The sequence below is a fragment of the Mchenga conophoros genome, linkage group LG3 (assembly GCF_057382185.1).
Source record: "Mchenga conophoros isolate Kocher_MC1m ecotype Shallow Benthic linkage group LG3, M_conophoros_male_GT1.1, whole genome shotgun sequence".
NCBI lineage: Eukaryota > Metazoa > Chordata > Actinopteri > Cichliformes > Cichlidae > Mchenga > Mchenga conophoros.
In genome coordinates, this window is record NC_140528.1 from 32,725,428 (window position 1) to 32,748,555 (window position 23,128).

The window sequence follows — 23,128 nt, forward strand, 5'->3', positions numbered from 1 at the left end:
GCAAATGGTTGCTATGTGCAGAAAAATAACACAAGATGTTTTATGTGCACATAAAGTGCAGGCAGTGATAGTTATACACACATATTTCTAAACAGTGTTTATCCTGTTTACAATGTTGCAGCCTGGCTTCTGTCGGGATGAAGGACCTGTGATAGCACTCTGTCCACAGTCTCCGTCCACTGTCTCCATCCACAGTCTCCATCCACTGTCTCCTTCCACAGTCTCCATCCACAGTCTCCGTCCACTGTCTCCGTCCACAGTCTCCATCCACAGTCTCCGTCCACTGTCTCCGTCCACAGTCTCCATCCACAGTCTCCATCCACAGTCTCCGTCCACTGTCTCCGTCCACAGTCTCCATCCACAGTCTCCATCCACAGTCTCCGTCTACAGTCTTCGTCCACGGTCTCCATCCACAGTCTCCATCCACAGTCTCCGTCCACTGTCTCCGTCCACTGTCTCCGTCCACAGTCTCCATCCACAGTCTCCGTCCACAGTCTCCGTCCACAGTCTCATGCAGGGATGAGAGATGTTGTGCATAATAGCCCACCCACCTCCTTTATGGGGTCTAGGGGACTGTCCAGGACAGAGCTGGCCCTCTTCACCAGGCTATTTAGCCGTTACCTGCCCCTCTCTCTGCTGCCGCCTCCACAGCAGAGCTCTGGATAAAAGATTGCAGACATCCTCAGTAATGTCCTGCAGACTTCAGCCTGTCAGCACAGTCGACTTTGGTCCTTGTGCCAAGTTTGAGTGTTTTCTGAGCAGTCCAGGTTATTGTTAAGGTGAACACCCAGCAGCTTGTACGTGGTGACCACCTCCATGCCCAAACTTTGGATGAGGTGTGGTTTGCTCGGGAGGTTGACCACCACCTGCTCCGTCTGATCATTTGCCTCAGATGCACATCCAAGGATGGCTGTATCAACGGATTCAGTTTATCTGCCCACCAGTGACAGATGTGGATTCTTCATGCTCAAAGACTACTTCCAAGACGTTTCTCCTGTCTATAATAATGCCGTGTGTGTGTGTGTGTGTGTGTGTGTGTGTGTGTGTGTGTGTGTTTACCTTTGCTGTTTTTATATTTTGTCTGTCATCTCTCCCCCTTGCCTGTGATATTTTACCCACTGACTGTCTTACTGTTCAGAACTCAGGCCTGGATTACAGCTGGACTTCAGCTTCAGTGTGTTTGTGTTTGAGTCCCGTCATTGTTTTAAAAGAAATGAGAGGACTACAGTTCACTTTTTTCTCATTTACATACTTCTTATGGTAAAAGTCTGGTGCAAACATACACTTGGTCCTAAAACAGAAACAATTCTCTCTTTTGGCTTTAACTATGCGAGAATAACCTGCGGCATTTGAGAACTTATCTTCCAGATCAACATGCACAAACCTGTCTGACTGTTTCTGTAAGCAAAACCAGTGTGTGTGTGCTTGTGTAAATATGTGTGTGTGTCATAAGTTTAAAAGAAACTTTTCTTACCGTACAGGAGAATCACAAACAAATCCTAAATCTTCATGTTGCTATACATAGAGTAGACATCTACAAAGTTAGTCTTCAACCTGAACCGACTAAGAGATTAAATAATCCTGCCAAGAAGCCAAAGGTGTTTTCTGGCTGCTCTCCATGTCACACAGCACACCTGTGGATTGCTTTCATTCAGGAAGAGGAAACACTTCTTTAAAAGCAGGAGGAGGAGGAGTGTTCACAAAAGCCTCAGCCAGTAAAGAAGAAACTGTTTGAATGAAAGAAGCATTCATTAGAGTAAAAACCTAAATAACCTATTTGCACATTTAAAAACTTCCTGCTTCAAATCTGTGATTTTAATCTGTTATGCATAACTTTAATCATGACACTTTTTCAACATGAAACACTAAAATTAAATGTTTCCAGTTTTGGATCTGTTGATTCCCACTCTCTTTTAACTATTTTCCCACCATCTAAGTGCATCTAAGCACAGCTGGGATTGATCTTTATTTTCACTTCTCTTTAAATGTAACTTTTAATCATAAATATTATAGGATAGATTTAAATTCTAGTTACAAAACTGAAGAAAACAGCAAAAACAACAACAAAAAAATGCCATTCACATGTAATACCTGTACAGCCCACCAGAGGGAGTGATACTCAAATCAAACACAGCAAAGGCTGATGGTGACCAGTGGGAGTTCATTCAGTAACAGAAAGGAACTGAGTGGGTAACACTTCATAATGGCCACTGTTATTTAACTGTGAATTATAGGTGTTAATTTAACTTTACCATACTGTATGATACCATCTTTATTTATAAAGCCCTTTAAAATAAAACCAGGGTTCACAAAATGCTGAACACGCCAGCAAAAAAATGTGTTTTAAGAAGAGTTTAAAACTCAGAAAGAGAAGAAGCCTGCCTAACGTGCAAGGGCAGATCGTTCCACAACTTTGGAGCTGCTACAGCCAAAGCAAATTAATGCTTACTAAGGGAGTGGGAAGGTGTATATGGCTGTTGCATCTCAGAGAGGTGGGGGCAGGCTATAAGAGATTTAAAAACAAATAGAGAACTTTAAGAAGGACCCTAAAATGTACAGGTAGTGTCATGGTCTCCGTGCCTGCCCGGCCGGCCCCACAAGACTGCATGTGGTGTTTGGTTTTCTCTCTCTCTGCCTGGGCGGAGCTCACTGTGGGCTCCCGCCCTTGGCCCACACACCTGACAACAATCAGCTGTCATCACCTGGAGCACTATTTCAGGCTGGAACACAGATCCTCTCATCGCTGGATAATTGTACTACAGACGTTAGTGATTCTCCCAGCTCCTGTGAACCTGTGCTTGAGTATACCTGTGATTCGTGATTTGTGAGTGACTTCCCTTTCCTCTGCTACAGACTTTCCTCCCCGGACCTCCCTGTCGTGTGAGCATGTGTGGGTTTGGGCAAGAAGACGTGAGCGAGTGTGAGAGCGCTTCCCTGTGATTCCCTGGAGTTTGGATTTTCCCTTCACTGTATATATCGTGCACTGGTGCTGTAAATAAACTGTTTTTGGAGACGTCACACCGCTCTGCTCTTGAGTTCCTACTACCAGTTTGTGACAGGAAGCCAGTAAGTGAAATTAAAATGGGGGTAATGTGCTCAGACCTTTTTGTTCCAGTTAAAAGATGTGCTTCATAACCTGCAGACGCCTAACAGATGCATCACTAACCCCACTATAAAGTGCGTTACAATAATGGAGTCTAGAAAATTCCCACATGTGGGACTAATAAAGGTACATCTTATCTCATCTCTTATCTTAGATGTAACAAAGACATGGATCACTGTCTCAAAAAGCTGCTCTGATAAGATGGGCTTTATTTTTGCCAGTTGTCTCAAATGAAAAAAAGACAGATTTTACAACAGCTCTGACCTGGCTTTCAACTTCATCATCTGCCTCCATTTAAACTCCCAGGTTAGTGGTGATTGGTTTAACAAACTGCGCCAGCAAACCAGGATCCATAGTAGTGGTCTCAGAAGTGCCACCAAAAACCATCACTTCTGTTTTCTGCTCATTAAAATGTAAAAAGTTCAAAGCCACCCAGGCCCTTATTTCATCAAGACATCTGAGCAGAGGGTCTACTGAGAAACCATTTATCTTTTAAGTGGGAAACAAATCTGGGAGTCATCGGCAAAACAGTAGAAAGAAACCCCATGTTTCCTGAAAATATACTCGGGTGGTATCAGATATAAGGAGAAAAGAAGCGGGCCTAAAACTGAACCCTGTGGAACCCCACATTGAAAAGAAGCAGCAGAGGATACAAGCTCACCAAGTTTCACAGAGAAAGTTTGGTCTGCCAATTAGGATCTGAACCACTGCAGTGCAGTACTCCTAACACCCACCACCTGCTCTAAACTGCAAATTAAAATCTTATGATCCACTGTATCAAAGGCAGCTGTTAAATCTAATAGCACAATAATAACACAGTCATGTGATGCAGTTCCTAAAAAAATTATTAAAAACTCTTAAAAGGGCAGATTCTGTACTATGCAAAGCTTTAAAACCAGATTGAAAAACTTCCGAAATACAACATTCTTCTAAAAATGGATATTCATGGCTTGTAAACTACCTTTTCAAGAATTTTTGAGATAAAACTCAATTTGGAAATAGGTCTGTAATTTGCAGTCATTTCAGGATGTGAATTCCAGTAATACTGTAATATTTGCTGACACCTGAAGTTCATCCTTCTTCCGTTTACGTTCAGCTCTCTACACTTTCTTCTGGCTTCACAGGTGCCTTCATTCAGCCATGGTTCAGATATGGCTTTTACTTATCTAAGATTAAGGAATCCCAATAGCCACTTCATAAATGTACGGCACAGCATAGAAGAGCCACCTCCACAGGACAAGACTCAGCAGTCCATCTGCATCTAAAGGACAAAGGTCACTCTTTTGAGGATGCCAAAGTTCACAAGCACAAGTTCACAATGAACTCATCCAAAAACCTTGGCTGATTGTGACCCACACCCGTTTTCACACCATTGTCCCTCTTGGGGGGACACTCCCACAGGGCTTAAATCTGGGATTTTCCACGGTTCGACCCTAGAACTGAACAAGCTTCTCGGATGAAACGTCTTCAAGAAACAGCTGTGAGGACAGAGCAACTCCTTGGTAAATAATGCACTTGATGGTGACTTATGAAGGTCCTTGCAGTCCAGTTGATCTTGCGCACTTCCAGGATCCCTGTGTGAGGCTCAGAGTCATAGGCTTTCTTGTAGTAAATGCAGGTGGTGCATATGTTGGTCAGTGTAGTTTTCCTTTGTGTGCCCCACTCACATATTAATCCTTATTCCTCTTTGTTGCTATGCCTAACAGGAACTTATATGAAGTACCGAGGTATTCGGGTGAGACCACTTGCTTCTTCAATTGAGCTTTTCAGGTCTATCTTTTGTGTGTGTGTGTGTGTGTGTGTGTGTGTGTGTGTGTGTGTGTGTGTCCTGTCTGGCACTGTAACAATCAGAATTATGTCTGAAGGCCAAGACAAATGCCCAACAGATTTACTTTCCCAAGTGGGCCTTTTGCAATACTGGTCCACTTGATTGTCATAGTTTATTTGATCTTTATTAGTTATTTTTATAAGTTATTGTAATCAGGCCAGACTGGACTCGGGGACGGGAAAGAAAAACAAGAAGAAAAGTTCAGAAGAAAGTTAACAGAAGGAGAGAGAAAGAAAAAGGAAAAGAGAGAGAGAGAGAAAACACGATGAAAATCTGCTTCATCACCTTTTTTTTTCTTTTTCCTTTCTCTTGATCACCTGTTGAGAAAGAAAAAAGAAAACAAGCAGAGGAAGACTAGAGCAATCGCATAAACAACATCACGATGATCTATGTGACTATAACAGTAAATACTAAATATTAAACATTATTGTGCAGCACGTAAGATCGACAGCGCACAGTGTGCTTTAAGGTCTCAAACTTAGTGTCAGTAAACAGTCACAGGCCTCAGGTACTTTTTAACGTTCTTAATCGCTTTCTTAGTTTATGTGATAATTCTGGAGTCACTTCTTCACCAAGTATGTGCGATGATATTTTAGCATTTTTTTAATGACAAGATCCTATTGATCAGGGCCCTTGTCTCGTTGTCTGCTGCCTCAGATCAGAGTCCTTCTCCTGTGTGCTCAGCTGTCTTAGAGCAGTTTGATCCCGTCTCCCTTAAGGACTTGACCGCGGTAGTTAGTAACCTAAGATCATCACACTGCCCCTCTGATTGTCTCCCCCGAGCTTGCTTAAAAGCACTTTTAATACTGTTGGGCCTTTTATCCTGAGATTAATTAATACGTCCCTTGCTACAGGCTGCGTCCCATCATGCTTTAAACAAGCTGTAGTTCAGCCTCTTCTTAAAAAACAAAACCTGGACCCAACTGTTCTGTCCAACTACAGGCCTATCTCAAAGCTTCCTTTTCTTTCTAAAGTCTTGGAGAAAGTGGTCTACCTACAGTTGCAGGCACACCTTGATTCTTATATGATCTCTGAAAAATTTCAATCTGGTTTTAAATCCCTACATAGCACTGAGGCAGCACTTTTAAGGATTTTTAACGCTATTCTTTTAGCTCTGGACTCTGGCAGCCCTGCTGCCCTTTTATTGTTGGACTTGTCAGCAGCTTTTGACACGGTCGACCATGACATCCTGTTATCACGGCTAGAATTTCATGCTGGCCTAAAAGGATCTGCCTTACAGTGGTTTCGGTCCTATCTGTCAGAAAGGTTTTTTTTTTATGTCAGTATGGGCCCCCACAACTCCAAAATAGCCCCTCTTAAATACGGTGTACCTCAAGGCTCTATTTTGGGTCCTGCTCTGTTCGCAGTCTATTTTTTGCCATTGGGCTCCATCTTCAGCATTTCATTTCATTGTTTTGCTGATGATTTGCAGATTTATCTACCTTTAAAAGCAGGGTCAGACCATCCCCAGCTCTTATTACGCTGCCTTGATGATGTCAAACAGTGGTTGTCATTAAATGTTTTAAAGCTAAATGAAAATAAAACTGAGGTTGTCATTTTTGGCAACTTTAATCATATCGACAGCACTCTGGGCCCCTTTCCTCGTATTGTAAAACACATGTAAAAAACCTCTGTGTCTATATTGATGGTTCTTTTAAATTGAATAAGCAGGTGAGTGCAGTAGTTCAGTCCTGTTTTTTTTAGTTAAGACAGCTAGCCAAGGTAAAGAAATACCTTCCGGCTAACGTCTTTGAGCGTGTTATTCACCTTTTTGTACTTGCAGATTGGACTACTGCAATTCATTGTATTATGGTCTAGATCAGGCCTCCATCCATCATCTTCAGATGGTTCAAAATGCAGCTGCTCGCCTGCTAACTGGTACCAAACGGAGAGAGCATATAACCCCACTTTTAGCTTCTTTACACTGGCTTCCTGTCTCCTACAGGATCCAATTTAAACTTTTACTTTTTGTTTTTAAGTCACTTAACGCCCGAGCCCCTCCTTACCTGTCTGAGCTCCTCTCTGCCTATGCTCCAGGAAAAACCACGAGGTCTAGCTCAAAACTAATGCTGTCCATCCCACGGACTAACCTCAAATCCTGTGGTGATAGATCCTTCTCTGTGGCAGGTCCCAGACTTTGGAATAGTCTCCCCTTAAATATTGGATCTGCACAAACACTTGAGCAATTTAAATCTTTACTAAAGACACATTTCTATGCCCTGGCTTTTAAAACACTATGACCCAAGCATTTTGATCTTATTTGAATTAGTTTAGTTATTGTTTTAATTCTTTTACTGTCCTATTATTGTTTTTTATTGTTATTATTGTATTACATTGTTGCTTTTTAATACCATTTTTATATTGTTAAGCACTTTGTGCAGCATCGGCTGTTTGAAATGTGCTATATAAATAAATTTGACCTTGACCTTAAGGTAGGAGCCAAAAAGGGTGTAGTTTGTGTGTGTGATCACCCGTGTGTACACCTGTGAGCATGGACGCGCTTGTTTTTAAAAGGTTCCTTCATGTAATGATCTGCTAGAGGGTGTGGGGGGGCACAGCCCCGTCCTCCAGGGCATGAAGCAGGTATGGAGGAGATCAAAACTCCAGACATCCAGAGGCCCCCAGAACACAAGAGACCAAGGAAGACCAACAGAGGGGCAGCCGCGCCACTGTCCCAGAAAGAGCTGAGGAGAGTCCCAGATGAGGGCTCACTCAGCAGCCGCGGAGCAGAAGCCAGCGGGGGTTGCAGTGACGCGCCCGTGAGCTCCGCCGGCAGCCAGCTGTGCCAGAGTGACCGAAGCACCCCACCCACAAAGTGGCCCGAGCGAGCCCCAGGCTCCAGGCCCCGATAAGCACCCACCAAGGAGTGAGCCGGTGTGTACCTGGACGCCCATCCCCGGACACAAAGAACCACCAACGCACCGATGTCTGAGGGAGTCCGCCACCGGATATGAACTTTTTTCAAGACAGTGAATCTTGAAACCAGAGAAAAAATAGAGTTTTAACTTGTTCCATTGGCAGATTTTTTTCACTTATTTCAAGCTAAAATATTTATTAGAATTCAAATTTAGACAGAAACAAAGTGAATAATGTTATTTTATTATCACGTTGATGCAGCACATGGTTCAGTTAGCTTTGTATAAACACGTGTTAGAAATGTTCTTCAATCAGCTCTTTTTACTCTCATTTCACAGCCAGTACTTTTTACTTTTACTTGAGTAAAGAAGTTGAAACAGTACTTGGAGTATTTTTAACAGTAGTACTTCTACTTCAGTACAGACTGTGTGTACTTTTATCACCTGTGTCTGAGACCTCCTTCAGGGTCCACCTGAAGCTCTCAGTCTGCTGTGGAAAAAGGAAATCCAGGTGAGTTTCTCCTGATCACCTGAGGCCGTCATTACTGTGTGAACCCACACACCACTCCTCACTCCTCCCACCCGCTGCACACAGTCACTGAGTACAGACCGGCTGATTCCTGTAAAGGGAGAGGCAGGAAGAGGCGGAGCAACAGCTGAAAAACAAGAAGCTCAACGTCATTTTGCAGAAGTGAAAGTGTGAGAGAGCAGCAGCAGAGCTGCAGTCGAGTCCTGTTTGTCTCTAAAAGAAGATTCACTGGAGTCCATCAGGTTTCTCTCAGCAACAGTGGTGAGTGCAGCTGATCACACTTCCTGCTTCTACACAAATCTTCACTCTGTTCACTTCATCAGGGTCTAGAGCGCCACCTCATTTCTCCATGGTGCCACTTAGGCTACGTCCACACTCGCCCGGATAGATTTGAAAACAGCGCTCCGCGTCCACACTGGTGTTTTCAGTCGTTTTCACAGAGTTGTGCGTCCACATTAAGACGGCTGAAAACGCTTACGTTCCAGTCCTGCGCATGCGTGAAATGCAAGACGATTCGACCGGTCTCATTTCTGTCTGCCGCTTATTCACTTTCCGGCTGTTTGAAACGTCGCGGCAAAAGGTGGAGGAAAAGCACCGAGTTTTAAAATGGACTAACAATGAGGTGGAGTTGTTGCTGCGAGTCACACAAAAGCACAAAGTTGCAAAAGCGAGAGAGAAATAAAGAATTTGAAGAAAAGCTCTGTGGAGAGAGAGCGGCCTGACCAGTTTCTCTGACTATGATACTGTAAAGCTGACAACATGATGCATTTACTGTGGTGAGTGTGCAAAGACCATGGCAGGTGTTGTGCCGAGGTAGGGATCCCCAACAGGATCTGTTTCCCTGCGTCAGGAACATCGGCTGGGCAGGGAAAGCGGACCCAACGCACTCCGCCTCCATCACGACCAACTAGACGTGGAAGGAGTGATGTTTTAGTGACAACATGAAAGATGAGTGTGACCGTTCAGTTTGTGGGTTACAACAGAAAATTATACATTTATTGTTCTCGTGTGTTATCGGACGGGATCATTTTAACAAACCGAGGACATTTTCCTGATAATTATCTGTATCCTCCTGTAACTTTACTGTTTAAAGAGCTAAAACCTCCAACATTTCAGGATCAATAAGTCCTTATAAGACGTGTTTGTGAGCTAAAAATCAAGAATGTGGGATACTGTTTGTCTGTGTCAGCCAAACAACTTCACATCTTTGTAACGACTGTTAAAAAGATGTTCATCCTGTTGATCCTGTTCATCTGGACGCTGCACTGTACAGCAGACACGACGTTGTTCAGTTTGTGTTTCAGATGAACCAGTTTGTCTCTGAATGTGTTGCTGGGTCTCCACCAGTTACTCTGACAACTGAAGGTTCAAGATTTTTATTTTGACATTTGCACACAGGACCAACAGTCCATGCACAGTGGAATACTTGTGCAGAGCTTTCCAAGTCAAATCACACTTTAACAATATAAAGACAGAAAAAGCAGAAGGATAGAAATGAAGTCCGGAGTAGGGTAGTCGTACTATTTTCTATATACAAAGAAAAAGAAGAAAATGTACAGAGAGTGTGTAGTTCTCTACCTCTTATCGCACTCACAGTATTGCACATTTGTTCCACAGATCTGTTTCACAAGTCTGTTGTGAGTGTATTGCCCGATGGTCAGTGAACCGATGATACATTCAAAGTGAGGTTAAGTAGTGCTGTGTTATTTTAAGTGTTCAGTGTGTTTTTGTTTGCCGTCAGTCTGACAGTTGTGGGGAAGAAGCTGTTGAAGAATCGTGTTCTGTGTGTGATGCTGCTGTCCGCTCTGTTGTGTCTGAGATTGTATGTGCAGCTTTGTATGTGCAGCTCCATGGATGCAAGTGTTGTTCCCATAATCCTCTCTGCAGACTTTCTGACTCTGCAGAGCCTTCCTCTCTGTCTGTGTAGTGTTTCCATACCAGACAGTGATGCCTGCGGTGAGGATGCTGTCTATCAGTCCTCTGCAGGCCTGGGTGAGAGGGTGGTGGTTCATGCCAGCTTTCCTGAGCAGCCGAATGAAATAAAGCCTTTGCTGGGCTTTTTTCACAGTTGCTGTAGTGTTGAGAGTCCAGCTCAGGTCTGATGTAACCTGCAGTCCCAGGAATCTGTGGCTGTTTGCCGTCTCCACCTCCGTCCCTTTGACGATAAGAGGCTGCAGGGGAGGGAGTTCTTCCAAAAGTGCAGTATTCATTCCTTGGTCCGTGTTGAGGATGAGGTGAAGAAGCTTCTGTGATGAAAAGAAACTCAAAGAAGTCCAGACGCTTTTCTCTCCAAGCTCCTCAGACTACTGACGCTTGTTTCTCTCTTTGTAAAATGAAATTTAAAGTGAATTTTGAATCAAATGTTTCTCTTCTTTCTCCCTCAGAGTACAGACATGTCTGCTGCCAGCAATCTGCGATCTGAAGATCAGTTTCTGTGCTCCATCTGTCTGGATGTGTTCACTGATCCAGTCTCTACACCATGTGGACACAACTTCTGCAAAACCTGCATCAGTCAGCACTGGGACATGAATCAGAGCTGTCAGTGTCCCATGTGTAAAGAGACTTTCTACACTCGACCTCAGCTGAAGATCAACACTTTGTTCTCTGAGATGGTTGCTCAGTTCAGACGTGAAGCTCAGCAGAAAGCCAGCAGCAGCAGCTCAGAGCAACAAGCTGCCAAACCAGGAGAAGTTCCCTGTGACGTCTGCACTGGAACCAGACTGAAGGCCCTGAAGTCCTGCCTGGTGTGTCAGACCTCCTACTGTCACACTCACCTGGAGCCTCATCTGACACTGAAACGCCTGAAAAGACATCAGCTGGTTGATGCTGTGGAGAACCTGGAAGGCAGGATGTGCACGAAGCACGATAACCTTCTGCAGCTGTTCTGTAAGACCGACCAGACATGTGTCTGCATGCTCTGCCCTGTTTTAGACCACAAGAACCACGAGTTTGTTCCTCTGAGAGAAGAATATGAAGGAAAGAAGGCAGAGCTGGAGAAGACAGAGGCTGAGATTCAGCAGATGATCCAGAAGAGACGACTGAAGATTCAGGAGATCACAGAGTCGGTGAAGATGAGTAAAGATGCTGCAGACAGACAGAAAGCAGAAGGTGTTCAGGTCCTCACGGCTCTGATGGAGTCTGTTGAGAGACGCCTGAAGGAGCTCACGAAGGAGATCGAAGACAAACAGGAAGCTACAGAGAAACAGGCTGAAGGTCTCATCAAAGATCTGGAACAGGAAATCTCTGAGCTGATGGAGAGAAGCTCTGAGGTGGAGCAGCTCTCACGCTCTGAAGACCACCTCCACCTCCTCCAAAGCTTCTCCTCCCTGAAAGCTGCTCCACCCAGCAAGGACTGGACAGAGGTCAGAGTTCATCCACCATCATATGAGGGGACTGTGGGGAGAGCTGTGGCTCAGCTGGAGGAGACAGTCTGGAAACCCATGAAGAAGAAGCTGTTAGAGGCTGAGCTGCAGAGGGTGCAGCAGCATGAGGTGGATGTGACTCTGGATCCTGATACAGCTCATCCTTATCTCATCCTGTCTGATGATGGAAAACAAGTTTATCATAGTGATGTGAGGAAGAAACTTCCAGACAACCCAGAGAGATTTTCTCTGTGTGTTGATGTTTTAGGAGAGCAGAGTTTCTCTTCAGGCAGATTTTACTTTGAGGTTCAGGTTAAAGGAAAGACTGAGTGGATTTTAGGAGTGGCCACAGAGTCGATCAACAGGAAGCGAAAAATCACAGTGAGTCCTCAGGATGGTTTCTGGACTGTGTGGCTGAGAAAAGGAAATGAGTACAAAGCTCTTGCTGGTCCTTCAGTCCGTCTCTGTCTTCATCCTGGTCCTGAGAAGGTGGGGGTGTTTGTGGATTATGAGGAGGGTCTGGTCTCCTTTTATGATGTAGGTGCTGCAGCTCTGATCTACTCCTTTACTGGCTGCTCCTTCACTCACAAACTCCACCCATTCTTCGAACCCTGTTTGAATGATGGAGGTAAAAACGCTGCACCTCTGATCATCTGTCCTGTCAATCAAACTGATCAACGACTGGTTTTATTGGATGAATGATTGATTTTTCTTGAAGGGAACAAATGAACATATTGAGTGTAAATCCTCTACAGTCTCCATGTTTCTATAGAATCTGATCATCAGGACTCTGATTCACACTTTGATTCTCATGGAGTTTGATTTGAACAGAAGAAAAGTTGAATCAGGAAATGTTCCCACTGATGGAGACTCGAGCTGAAGAGCAAATATCAGAGAACAAATGTCCAAAAGCTTCATTTCCAATAAAGTTTGTTCAATGCTTTGAGTGAATCCAGACTCATGTGTGGCTGTTATACGGAGCATCAGAGTCCAGCTGAGTTATGTTGGATACAAACTGCTTATTTTGGCTCTGTGAGGAGTTTTGTTCACTGAAAACTGATGAGACGGATAATATTCAAAGAACTCTGTAGAGATTCATGCATCCATGTTCTCCACCTGCAGGTGTGGAGGAGAAAGGTGGAGCACAGACTGCTGCATCCTTCCAGTCACATCATTTTGATGATTATATTTGCATGTTGTGATGATTTGGGTTAAAGACAAACAGAGTTGAACGGCTGCAGTCACAGCATGAAGACGATGCTGAAGCTGAGCTGTCAGTGAACATGTTTCACTGTGATTTGATTTGAAGAATAGAAAGTGTGTGTGGCTGCTGACAGCTGCAGTCTCTGCTAGTCTGCATAACACACACACAACTTTCCCCCTGAGGCAACGATGCAGCAACAACACAAAGAACAGCTGCAGACACACACACACTGTTAAAGAACACTTTACTGTTTAAGGCAGAATTCCTCAGTAACAATGATTTGAGTCTACTGTGTCTACTGTGGTTTCCAACATACAATCTACTGAAACATGTTTTTCTTTCTGCCGTACAAACTATTTGATCACAACATCTTTGCTTTTTTCCTCCAATCATTTATTCTGATTATTTTATTTAGTTTAACTAAGAAAAGCTTAAAATTTAACTCTTAACCTGATTTAAACGTTTAATTTCTCATTAACTCAGACTTTTAATTTATTTCCTTGTTTAATGTATTATTTCTTTATCCTTGTTTAAGTTTTGCCGATCCTTTCTGTGTAACCTGTTTAATCTGACCTTTGACCTTTTAATTTTAATTTAACAGTACTCTTGTTTTGACCTTTGACCTCTTTATTCCTTATAACCAAAAAACCCTTTTATCTGATATTTTCACCTTATTGATTGATTATATATATCTATTATATTTTCTCACCTTACCTTATTTTGACCTTTGACCTATGTCCTTGTTAGCCTTGATCTTCCTTCATCAAAGGTGAAATTTCTTTCACCTTTGAACTTAAAGCTTAAATCAAACCTTTGTTAAAAAGCTTCTTACCAACTTGTAATTCCAACTCTCTGCATTAAACACGTATCTTATCATATAAACACTGGATCACTGAGAGAACTTTAGGCAGAACCAAATGAAGCAGCTGACCTCGTCAAACTCACAGCGACAGTAACTGACAGTGAATTATTTTAATCTTCTTCATTGTATTTGTTAGAAACATTTATTTTCCTTTAATTGGACTTTGGTTAAGTTCAATCCGATGTATTAACCGACCTTTGAGGTGAAGTGCAGCTGCGAAGAACGCTACGGCAGGCAATGAGGTGCGTTTAATGTCGCTCTGTTAATTTGAGCGTCCATAAATTGAATGTCTTATTTTTTCTTACTTTATTATTGCTAATTTATTGGAGAATTTGGCCATTTAATTAAGATAGATTTTATGTTGTTGGTGGTAAAGATCTGGATGGATGTTTTATTTTATTCTGTGTTTCTATTTTTCAGTTTTACTTTTCAAGACTTGGTGAATTGCCTTTTTCTACTTTTTGTTTAGTTTTGTTAAAATTAGCAGCAGTGAGAAGTGTTGTTGTCGGTCTTGAATATATTTGATGTAGCCCATACTGTTAAGGTAAGTGTCATGTTTTTAGTTGTTAGTCTGATGAAGAATCTTTTATTTTTCTCCAAAAGTTGATTGTGTTTATCTGGACATAGTGTTTTTCAGTTCCAGCTGAATGCAGGTTTCCCCAGTCTTATACGTGTCAGGAGCATCAGCACAGCTGAAATGCATTTTTCCTAAGCACCGCGTCTCTGTGGCTTTTAAACCCCAAAACACGCTAAAACAAAAATGGGTCCACCCCAAGGATGGGGTCCCCCGGTGTAGTAACCTCGTTTCTTCGAACATCGACGTTCAGGAAACCACAGCTGCTAGTTGCACTCACCACACGTTTGTCTTATCTGCCTATTATGTATCCTTCACTTCCTTTAATAAGAGCAAATTTTTCACTATAAACACAGAGTCTAACAAAAGACTGGAGACTGTTTTGGTCATTTCCCTCAGAGTTTGTATGTTTTGTTGTTTTTCTGGTGATGAGCTTCAAACAGCAGCAGATTGAGACTCAAATAGAACCTAATAAAATCAGTGAAGCTGTTCATTGCTCATGTCATCCATCAGGGAGTTACTTGGAGGCTGTAGTTAGTGTGTTATGCAGTTATTGGGTTTTTGTGAGTTATACTAGTGAATGTCACAGGTGCTCCTGCTGTCAGACCTTGTGGTGTTCTCCTCTGTTTTATAGTGGACAGGACCTATTCTTTGGGAGTTGCATGAATACTTTGTGTGCCTTCTTATTTGATGCAACACACCTGATTGTTCTGTAAATAGTTTGAAATGATTGTGCAAAAAACTCTGAGGCCTTTGCTGCATTTTGGGGTAAATAGCAACATTTTACTTTGTTGTTTGCATCATTTTTAAAAATGTATCATTTCTATTTGCATTTCAAGTTATGAAAGGTATTGATTAAACATGTTTATATTTTAACTGTTTTCCACTCAGAGTATACAAGAGGTTGAAGATACTATTACATACGGAGAGAACTCCACACCGGGTGTAGGCTTGCATGACTAAGAAACTATTTGAGGCAATTTTGTGGAGTTTGAGGTTGGACTCGGCTGCACATGTGTGCTTAAGCCGATCGATGGCTGCAGCCTCTGTGGGAACTGAAATCAGCCCGTCATCGATGCAGAAGTGTCTCTCAACAAAGTGTCTTGTGTCTGCTCCAAAGTTTGTCTCGCCTTCCCAGGTGGCTTGTCATAGGTAATAGATGGTTACTACTGGTGACGGGCTATTACCAAAAATATGCACCCAGGCGTGGTCTTCCTGCACTTTGTCACATGAGTAGAAGTAATCAACAACTTTTTATTCATTTTTATTCTTATGAGCACGAGAGAGAGAGGGTACACAGTCACTAAAGATAAATAGCACAGCATTTAGTTGAATAGACGTTAAAAGAGAAGGTGTTTCAACAGCTGTTGTCTACACCCTTGACACAGGAGAACAGAAGACTTCACCACCAGGACCTCCCCACCAACTGGGTGTCACCAACTTTCTCACAACACCTCACTGTAGTGATGGCCAAATGAAGCTTTCCGAAGCACTGAAGCTTGTATTGAAAAACGGTTCATTACTCGAAGCTTTTCAACACAGTCCTCTCCGGTGACATCTGGTGGTGAAAATTTTAAAGAGCAGCTTGAATCTGCAGAATAAAACGGACTGCTCAATCATCACTGCTCACTCAAGAGTGGAGTTCTCTCCGATATTGGGCCACCGTTCCGTTGCTTTGAACATGTAATTGGTTTTGTTTTCTCGATTGGGGGGCTGAAAAAAATGTAATGCGTATCTGCGTAATACATTTTGATCAATAAACTTTCCCTATTTAAACATGCACTATGGTGTGGCCTTTCTTTGCTCATAACTCCTTGATGTTGGTAAATACAATAAGTGAGCAATATATATAATATACATATGAGAATGCACAGCACATTATGGAGTATGCCCCTGCTGTGGAGTCCTGCCTCCATCTACTTGTCATTTAATCACTGGACAGCTGGACATGTTCATACAAAATATTAGATGAGGCCAATTGTCCTATACATATTTTTGACCTAGGGGTGGGATTGATTGTGAACTGGAAAGGGAAAATGCTTAGGAAGCTGAGTACGGCTGCATCGTTACTGATTTGTAGAATCATTTTTGATTCGATACAGGATCCGATTCAATTTGATTGGAATCTGGAAAGTTTTGCCTCAGTCAGAAATATTACAAGTCTGATCATTTAACAGTATATATCCATAATTTCGTATCTATTAAAAGAAAGCTGACACATGTGAGACTTAATTAGAGATGTAAACAGAGAGTTATGAAACCTGCAGCTGCAGAAGCCAGCGAAAAAAAAAGAGGCAAACACAGCGCGGACCCGACGACACATCAAAATCTGACTCTGACGCGTCGGGTCCGCGCTCTGTGTTCACGTTTGTATGCAGAATCCGTAAACCTGCTCCCAGTTACTGTTTTAGCTGTATGGTGTTTGACGACATGTTGTGAGGTTTAACCTGAGATGCTGGCGTTTCAGGCATAATAACGTTAATTTACAAATCGACACGGGATTGTAATGAATCAATATCACTTTATTCAATTTAGCATGGATTGTAATCAGAAAGGCGATAATCAAAACCCACCCCTAATCAAGAACTTGCAAAGTAAAAACATGATCTATGTAAGGTAGCCCTTTTGTTATTTACAGTTAAAAAGAGGATTAGTGTTACTGTGTGCTGGCTGAGTCTGTTTCTTTTCTTAGAAATAGTTTCTCCTGCCCTGGAGAAAATCCACTTGCATGGAACAGAAGAGGCTGTGGAGTGCAGGAACTACACTGCAAGCTGGTAGATATGCAGGTATTCCTGGGTCCTGCAGACTATCACCTAACAACAATAAACAAAATGATTTTCTAAACTGTAGCAATGTCATGTACGTATAGTGTCAAATACATTTTTGTAGTCTTCATTAGCTTTAATTCACATGGAAGTGTTCCTGAAGTCATATGCTGTAATGATATTTACATTATGAAAACATGATTTTGGACATTTCAGGTTTTTCACTTCAGCAGATAAAATGAATTGAGCAAAATCAACTCAAAATATTTCCACACGCCAGAACGTCCTCTCTTCCTCGCTGGCTCCATATCTGTCAGTGGAATGATCACCTCTTCGCTCTCTGTCACCATCAACACACTCCACGAATCCCGTGGATGATTCACTTCCTTATATCCGTTTGAATCAGGTACCGAAGCAGTTACGTGCGTAATGAAGCTTCGGACGTCACTGGTCACGTGACTTTTGCCAAACGAAGCAAGCCTCGACACAGTGCTTCTGAACCAGTGTGTTGTTTTTTTCGACACACGCTCCGGAGCGTCAGCTTCAAGCGGGCCATCACTACCTAACTGTGACCTACACAGATAACCAGTGTGCAGCTTTGAAATATAACATCCAGAGTCTATGTGACAAATGGCTAAACAAGTGCCATCACAGCAGGGTGAAGGGTGAACATGGTAACATAGAAGATGCTCTCCCAGGCCTATTACTGCCTTCTGGTCATAATGTCCAATGTCTTTCAGTGACCTCTCACCTTTAATATCCTATGACCTTCATTGACCTCTGACTTTCAGTGACCTCTGACCTCCTGTTGCAGGTGTGTGTGTGCTGCTGCTGTCTGCACTGACTGTTTGTGCAGGTGAGTAGATGAAGTGCACCATGGTCCAGGACAAACACTGAGTGTAAACACTGATAGAAACTGTCCGTCTGTCCTCCAGTCTCTCTGAGCGTCAGTCCAAACCTTCAGCAGTTCTTCACAGCAGCCTCAGTGTCTCTGACATGTGAAGGTCAGCTGGGCTCTGATGGATGGACGGTGAAGAGGGACACAGGAAGTAGGACTGAGTCATGTGGAGCAGGTGGGCGGGGCTTCGGGAGGTTCAATGGTTCATCCTGTTTGTTTGATGAGTTCGAGCCAATCAGTGGAGTTTACTGGTGTAAAGGTGAAGCTGGAGAGAAGAGTGAAGAAGTCAACATCACTGTATCAGGTAATGAAGTCATTCATTTCATCAGACTAACAGCAGACTGTTATACCACCTCTACATCACTCTGTGGGTCTTTTCTTCAGATAAACATGTGATCCTGGAGATCCCTGCACTTCCTGTGAGGACAGGAAGTGATGTCACTCTACGCTGTAAGAAGAAAACTGGTGGCACAGCTGCAGCTTATTTCTACTTTAATGGACGTCTTGTTAGACCTAAATCAGAGAAACTCATCACCATTAACGTGCAGCAGTCTGATGAAGGTCTCTACTGGTGTTCTACTGATGAGTTTGGATCATCTCCTCAGAGCTTTCTGAGGGTCAGAGGTCAGATCACTGACATCACTTCCTGTTTAAAGCCAATCTGCTGAGCTGATGATAAATTTACTGAACCAGCTTCCTCATCTCTCCTGCAGGTCCTTCAACCACAGCCTTGTTTACAACAACAAAAGAAGCAACAACAACCATAACGTCACTCACAAACACTCATATCTCCTCTTCTTCTACCCTTCTTTCTCCTCCCCCTTCTCCCTCTCCCCCCTCCTCCCTCATATCCCCAATTGTAGCTGCTATAGGTTCCCTGGTGCTATTGGTTCTGGTTCTGTTTGTACTTCATCTTCTGTGGAAGAAGCGCACAGGTATGGCGTCTGTCTCAAATTTTCATCCAAAGTCATCATCTTGGACACATCAAGACAGCCTCCATCAGCGTTTCTATTTTTAGAACACTTAGAAAGTAGATTCAGACTAAAACTCCACAGACACAAATACTAGTATTCTTTCAGATCACTTCATCTTTGCAGGGAGATACCAGTCAGCTCCAGTAAATGATGTCACCTATGCTGAGGTCACCAGTAGAGCCTGGACCAATAAGACTCCAGCCAGCGAACCTGAAGTACTTTACTCCAGTCTGAGGACAAACACTGCAGGTACACATTCACCTGTGTTCTAGCGAGGGACATCAATGAGAGATAAACCCAAAAGTAGTTTTCATTGGGCTTGTAAAATGTGGTCAGTGAAACAATGAGAATCTTCTTCTCAAATTTATCAAACTAGTGTTTTGAAAGTGGGATTGACAGCAGGTGCAGTTCACTCTTCAGGTTCCTGTTTCCTCAGTAAAACCTGTCACTGGTTTCATAATTAAAGCTGTACTGTGGTTTCGTTGGTCAGTTCAGTGTTTATAACATGAGGCAGTCAGCAGAGAGAGACGTGGCACTGAGACAGGAAATCCTGCAGCTTAAACAGATATGATCGGTGTTTGATGGGAGTCAATTCAGGTTTGTGTGAATGACACAGTGTAACAGGAGCTGTCGGCCTGAACTGAAGATTAAAAATAATCTGAGCGGATTTGGTTTGTTTTTAATCCAGATGTATCTTTTCAAAAATAAATCGGAGAAGCACACGTTGGACAGTTTAATAAAAATACTCTACAAACCAGCAAACCAGCAAAATTAGGAAAATAACAACCAGTACAAGGTGAGAATGTACTGCTCGCGTTCTGACTCTAATCTGAGGAGCAAAAACACATTTTAAGACATTATTTAAAGACAGGCAGCGAGTGGGCTGAACTAACAAGGGCAGGGTGATGCTTCCACAGTTTAGGCTACAGCTGAAAAAGCCCAGTCAGCTCTCACTTTGAGTCACGTTTTTGGGACTAGCAGGAGAAGCTAGTTCAGTGACCACATTATTTCTTTTATTGCCATGTAAATCTGAGGGTTATACACAGTAGTAGCAGTAATCAGATGTAAAAGCACATAAATAGTGAAGTCACCTGAGTCAGTAGTTCATATTTCCCGGAGTCGAGCGTTCATTCACCCACATCAAAACAGGTGCTGCTGGTGTGGTTAACTGCTGAGAGAAGCTCTCTGTGACGGAGCTTCTTTGTTGAGATCAGTGGGAAATGATCAAAGGTAAAACACATAAACCATGAAGTGTTTTATGTGTTTAAGATCAGTCTAGCAGCTATTTGAATGTTGTGGACTCTGTAGAGATAAACAGTGTCTGAGAGGAGAGAGAGTGCATGTCAGCAGATACCGGTGCTGAGATGCAGGACTGAACAAAGGAAGATGTAAAGTTACCACACAGCAAAAGATGTTCTTAACTTTGTTTCTTGTCTTCATCTCTTTGTGTGACTAGTGTTTAAAGTGAAACAAAATGAGTTCTTTTTCAGAGAGAGATTCATGAAGCCCCTCACAACGTCTTCATAAGAATTAAGATTTCTCTGCAGGATTATTATTAAATGAAAACAATATATATTTGAATTCAGTTCAGCAGGCAAACAGGGTTGATGGGAAATCCAAGTTCAGTGAGTTGTAAATAAAACCCGGATATTCAGTCACTCATTGGCATGTTCTTGTCTTGATGATGTCATCCCAAAAACACACATGACCAATGCTGACATCATCACTCAGACCCCTGAGAACACAGGTAGGGAGGCTGCACCTATATGACTCATGTCCCAGTGTTATTACATGCTGAACTATCGGGGCGACTGTGGTTCAGTGGATTGGGAAGCTCCTCTATAAGTGGAAGGTCGCCGGTTTGATCCCTCCTGCTCTCTCTCTGTCCTGGTGGTTGTGTCCTATGGCAAGACACTTCCCCTACCGCCTACTGGTGATGGCCAGAGGGGCCGATGGTGCGATATGGCAGCCTTGCTTCTGTCAGTCTGTCCCCGGGCAGCTGTGGCTACAACTGTAGCTGCCTCCACCAGTGTGTGAGAGTGACTGTGGAACTGTACTTTGGGTGCCTAGAAAAGTGTTATATAAATGCAATCCATCATTAACTTTTTTCTCTTTAAGCTTCAGTTTAAAAATTAGGTTTAAAATTTCATATATTTGTTACATACATATACACATTAATTAGGTTTTAAAGTTGGTAGGACAATAAATGCCTCACCCTTCTAGTGACCTGCACCATGACTGCACACTCAACTGTCCCATTTTTACAGAAGCTAAAGGAACCACAGACACCACAGAAGAAGTGTAAACAGGAAGCTGAGGACAGACCTGCAGACTTCCTGTGGACAGTCTCACTCTGTCAGTCACCATGGGAACATTTACAGGCAGTCATCAGCTTCCTCCTTTCTTCATTCACTCCCATTCATTCACACAGTGATGTCATTGTGGGAGCAAGTTCCTCCTGAGCAACCAGGATTGACGGGGAACTAAAGAAATCAACCTGCTGCTGGTTTGAGTCTGTGCAGCTTGAACTCTGACAAAGGTCTACTGCGAGGTGAAGAGTCGTCACTTTCAGGAGCTGCTTCCATCATTTCAAACTGATCAATACTCTGAACTTATGAACACTCATGTTTGACACAGAGTGTCCTGTGATGGTCCTCAGTCTTTGACCTAGTTTTTGTGTTTGTTATGGACTATGTGTTTATTTGTTCTCTTGTTTCAATGACCTTTGTTCTGGTTCTATATTGGTGTCTCTTGAGCTCAGGTTCCCTTATTTGTCAGAGTCGTCATTATTTATATTTCTTATTCTCTATTTCTTGTTGCTCATGTTTATTTCCTTCGTGTCCAGTCTGTGCCAGCCTCTTCTCTGTGTTTTGTTATTCTTTCAGTCTCCCCGCTCACGTACCTGTGTTTGTCTGTTTTCTCTGTGTTCTGTCTCATTGTGTTTGTAATCCCATCCCTGTGTTTAGGTCCTCAGTCTCCCTCGTGCCTGTTTTGCTGTGTTCTTCTGTGAGTTCTATGTTTCCTTCGTAGTTTCCTGTTTATATTCTCTAATTTTCTTTCTTTGTTTTTCTTGTATTTTTATGTTTCTTTCTGAGTATCTTCTAACATTAATAACGCTGCCTCTTTTAGCCGACCCCTTTGTTTCCAAGTCCTGCATTTGGGTCTTGCCTCTGCCTGCCACACAGCTGTTCATGGCAGGCACAGAAAACGATTTTGAGCCTAGAAGTAATAAATGCATGAACTTGTTTTTCAGCGTCACTCTGAGACAGGATATTTCTAATTTTAGAGATGTTGCTCAAATGGAAGAAAGCAGTCCTACATATTTGTTTAATATGTGCATTAAAGGACATGTCCTGGTTAAAAATGACTGGTTTCATCTCAAAGCTGGCCAGTTGGACAGGAAACAAAACAAGATGTTATTTACATATGAGCATCACACTTTACCTGAAATACACAAAGAATCTTTCTAATAATAGAAAACAGTTTCAAACCTGCAGGATTAAAGTGATGAAAGTTTGTGATTTAAATTTGTCTCATAAACGTCCAAAACCTGCTGAAGGTTCAGTTCAGTTAGTATCTGTAACATGACGACTGAACATGAAGGCAGACGACCTGTTTTCATCAAACAGGAAACCACAGCTGCTGTGTTTAGCATCGCTCCTGCTGATTGGGTCTGTTATGTAGACGATGTTTCCTCTATTAAGAACAAATTTTCCACTGTGTGGACAGAGTCGATAATCGTCCTGTGTCTCTCAGAGTTTCATTGTTTGGTTTTCAGTCTAAATGTTGCCATCAGTCACTGTCAGTTTGGGCACCGAACCTTAAACACGCATGTCAAAAATAAATCTACATTAGTAATGCATAAACAGCAAACCAGCAGGATCTCTCTGTGCACTGTGAACGCTGACTGAGGCTCATGTGATGCAGTGGGTTGTCTTCTAAATGTGTCTTCTTGTCTGCATGCTGAAGTATTCTTAGGCAAGATACTGAACCCCAAATTTCTTCTGACGCCTCCATCCAAACGTGAGTGTTTGATAAGGGTGCTTAGAAAGCAGTGTGTGAATAGCTGAGTCTTGAGTGCTCAGCTGGATTAGAGCAGTAGCAGCAGTTCGTTTACACAGACAACCAGTTTACATGTATAAATGATGATCAGTGAACTGCCATCACTTGTGGT

General features: G+C 42.7%; 2 protein-coding genes across 2 annotated transcripts; both read left to right on the forward strand.

Moving 5' to 3' along the window:
• Positions 1-8,522: 8,522 nt before the first annotated feature.
• Positions 8,523-12,394, forward strand: LOC146578219 (E3 ubiquitin-protein ligase TRIM21-like). Its single transcript, XM_085268560.1, has 2 exons — positions 8,523-8,576; positions 10,700-12,394. The coding sequence occupies exon 2, from the start codon at positions 10,709-10,711 to the stop codon at positions 12,377-12,379; it is 1,671 nt and encodes a 556-aa protein (XP_085124686.1). The 5' UTR covers positions 8,523-8,576; positions 10,700-10,708; the 3' UTR covers positions 12,380-12,394.
• A 5,318-nt stretch (positions 12,395-17,712) lies between these two features.
• LOC146578220 (uncharacterized) lies at positions 17,713-21,259 on the forward strand. The gene is made up of 7 exons (XM_085267777.1): positions 17,713-17,740; positions 17,897-17,938; positions 18,018-18,284; positions 18,365-18,604; positions 18,694-18,915; positions 19,078-19,203; positions 21,222-21,259. Exons 1-7 carry the CDS (start codon positions 17,713-17,715, stop codon positions 21,257-21,259), a joined length of 963 nt encoding a protein of 320 aa, XP_085123903.1.
• Positions 21,260-23,128: the final 1,869 nt, after the last annotated feature.

What these genes read in the sequence shown, in the direction of transcription:
- LOC146578219 (XM_085268560.1), top strand. Translation starts at nt 10,709, where the DNA reads ATGTCTGCTGCCAGCAATCTGCGATCTGAAGATCAGTTTCTGTGCTCC.
- LOC146578220 (XM_085267777.1), top strand. Translation starts at nt 17,713, where the DNA reads ATGGCTAAACAAGTGCCATCACAGCAGG. An exon ending in ACAAGTGCCATCACAGCAGG is followed by an intron (nt 17,741 to 17,896) that starts GTGAAGGGTGAA and finishes CTCCTGTTGCAG; the next exon opens with GTGTGTGTGTGCTGCTGCTG. An exon ending in GAGCTTTCTGAGGGTCAGAG is followed by an intron (nt 18,605 to 18,693) that starts GTCAGATCACTG and finishes TCTCTCCTGCAG; the next exon opens with GTCCTTCAACCACAGCCTTG.